This window comes from Suricata suricatta, chromosome 14, assembly GCF_006229205.1.
Source record: "Suricata suricatta isolate VVHF042 chromosome 14, meerkat_22Aug2017_6uvM2_HiC, whole genome shotgun sequence".
In the NCBI taxonomy this organism is placed as follows: domain Eukaryota; kingdom Metazoa; phylum Chordata; class Mammalia; order Carnivora; family Herpestidae; genus Suricata; species Suricata suricatta.
Window position 1 is genome coordinate 46104180 of NC_043713.1, and position 1316 is coordinate 46105495.

At 41.6% G+C, this 1316-nt stretch overlaps 1 protein-coding gene across 1 annotated transcript in view; it reads right to left on the bottom strand.

The window, feature by feature from the left end:
* Positions 1–1316, bottom strand: part of LOC115277422 (laminin subunit alpha-3-like) — a 154939-nt gene that overhangs the window by 42181 nt on the left and 111442 nt on the right. The window contains 2 exon segments of the mRNA XM_029921573.1: positions 482–615; positions 943–1062. Of these exon segments, the coding sequence (XP_029777433.1) occupies positions 482–615; positions 943–1062 (254 nt within the window).

A 1316-nucleotide genomic window follows, 5' to 3' on the forward strand; every position in this document is an offset into this window, starting at 1 on the left:
TGTCTTCATTATCCAAGAAGTAGTGATGCACCTATTCAAAAATTGGTTACACAGAAGGCCAAGAAATACACACATGCCTTGCATTCTAGAGATACGTCCGGAAGGCAGCAGCCCCAGCCTTCAGCACCCAGTGCTGTGTGCCAGGCAGTGGAACTGCCTGCGCTCTCCTCTGCTACCTTTAAGGGCCCCAGCCTCCATTCTTATCGGCAGCACCATCAACACTAACCATATTCCCTATGGTTTCTCTCTTCCTAAGAATGACACTCAGTGTGCGTGTTGGGGGGGGACCCACGCTTCCCTCACTCTCCTTTCAGTGGCCAGTCCCATTATCCAGTGTTTGCAGCCAGCCTGACTCTGCTGGCTAACACTGTTAATACTAAGAAGTTAAACTTTTGTCTTTGTTGCTGGAATTTGAAAAGGTAGACTCACTCAAAGAAGTGATCTGCTTCTTTGTTTTTTGTTTTGTTTTACATCACCTTACCTTTCTCTGATTGAAACTGGAATTCCTCCCAGATAACATGTGCTGAAATAGAATATTTCACCTTAGATTCTAATTTTTTGAGAATTCACATTTATCCACATGAGTTTTTGGGCTTTCCTGATTTTGATCTGTATCTAAAATAAATGAGAGACGAGTCAGCAAGCAATGGGAAATTAAAGCAATCCTATTCATGGTTCAGGGCTATTATGTTTTTATTTCCTTCAGATTCATTATATACATGGTAGGAAGACTCTGAACCATATATATATACACACACATACATATATATGTGTGTGTGTGTATGTATACATATATTTCATGCCCAAATATCCAGATTGAAAGATGTGTCCCTCATCCTTTAAGTTGTTAAGTTAGTCTGGTAATAGAAAAATGTCCTCATGTTGACTTAATTCTAAAGGACTGAGGACATTTAACAATTCACGTGAACTCAAAGGATGTACCGAATGGTCTTTTCCATTGTTGACAGTGTGGGTAACTCCTTTTTCTTTTGGTGGCTCTGAATTCAGTTTGTACCGCACCAGGAGATTGCCATCTTCTATATTTAGAGATATGAAGCGATCCTAGAGCACAGAAATAATGTAGATTACCAGAAGATTCTGCCGAAGACTACCTAGAGGGCTGGAATTCAGGTTACTCTCAAGTTACAAACTGCTCTCGGCCTCAGCCGCCTCCTGACTTAGCAGGGACAGTAGTGCTGTAATACCCCGTTGCTGGGATGGGTATGATGGTTAAATACTGTAAGTGGTGTTCAACATCATGCACGGTGGCCGGCACACAGGAAAGACAATAAATGCAGCTATTATCATGATTCTGT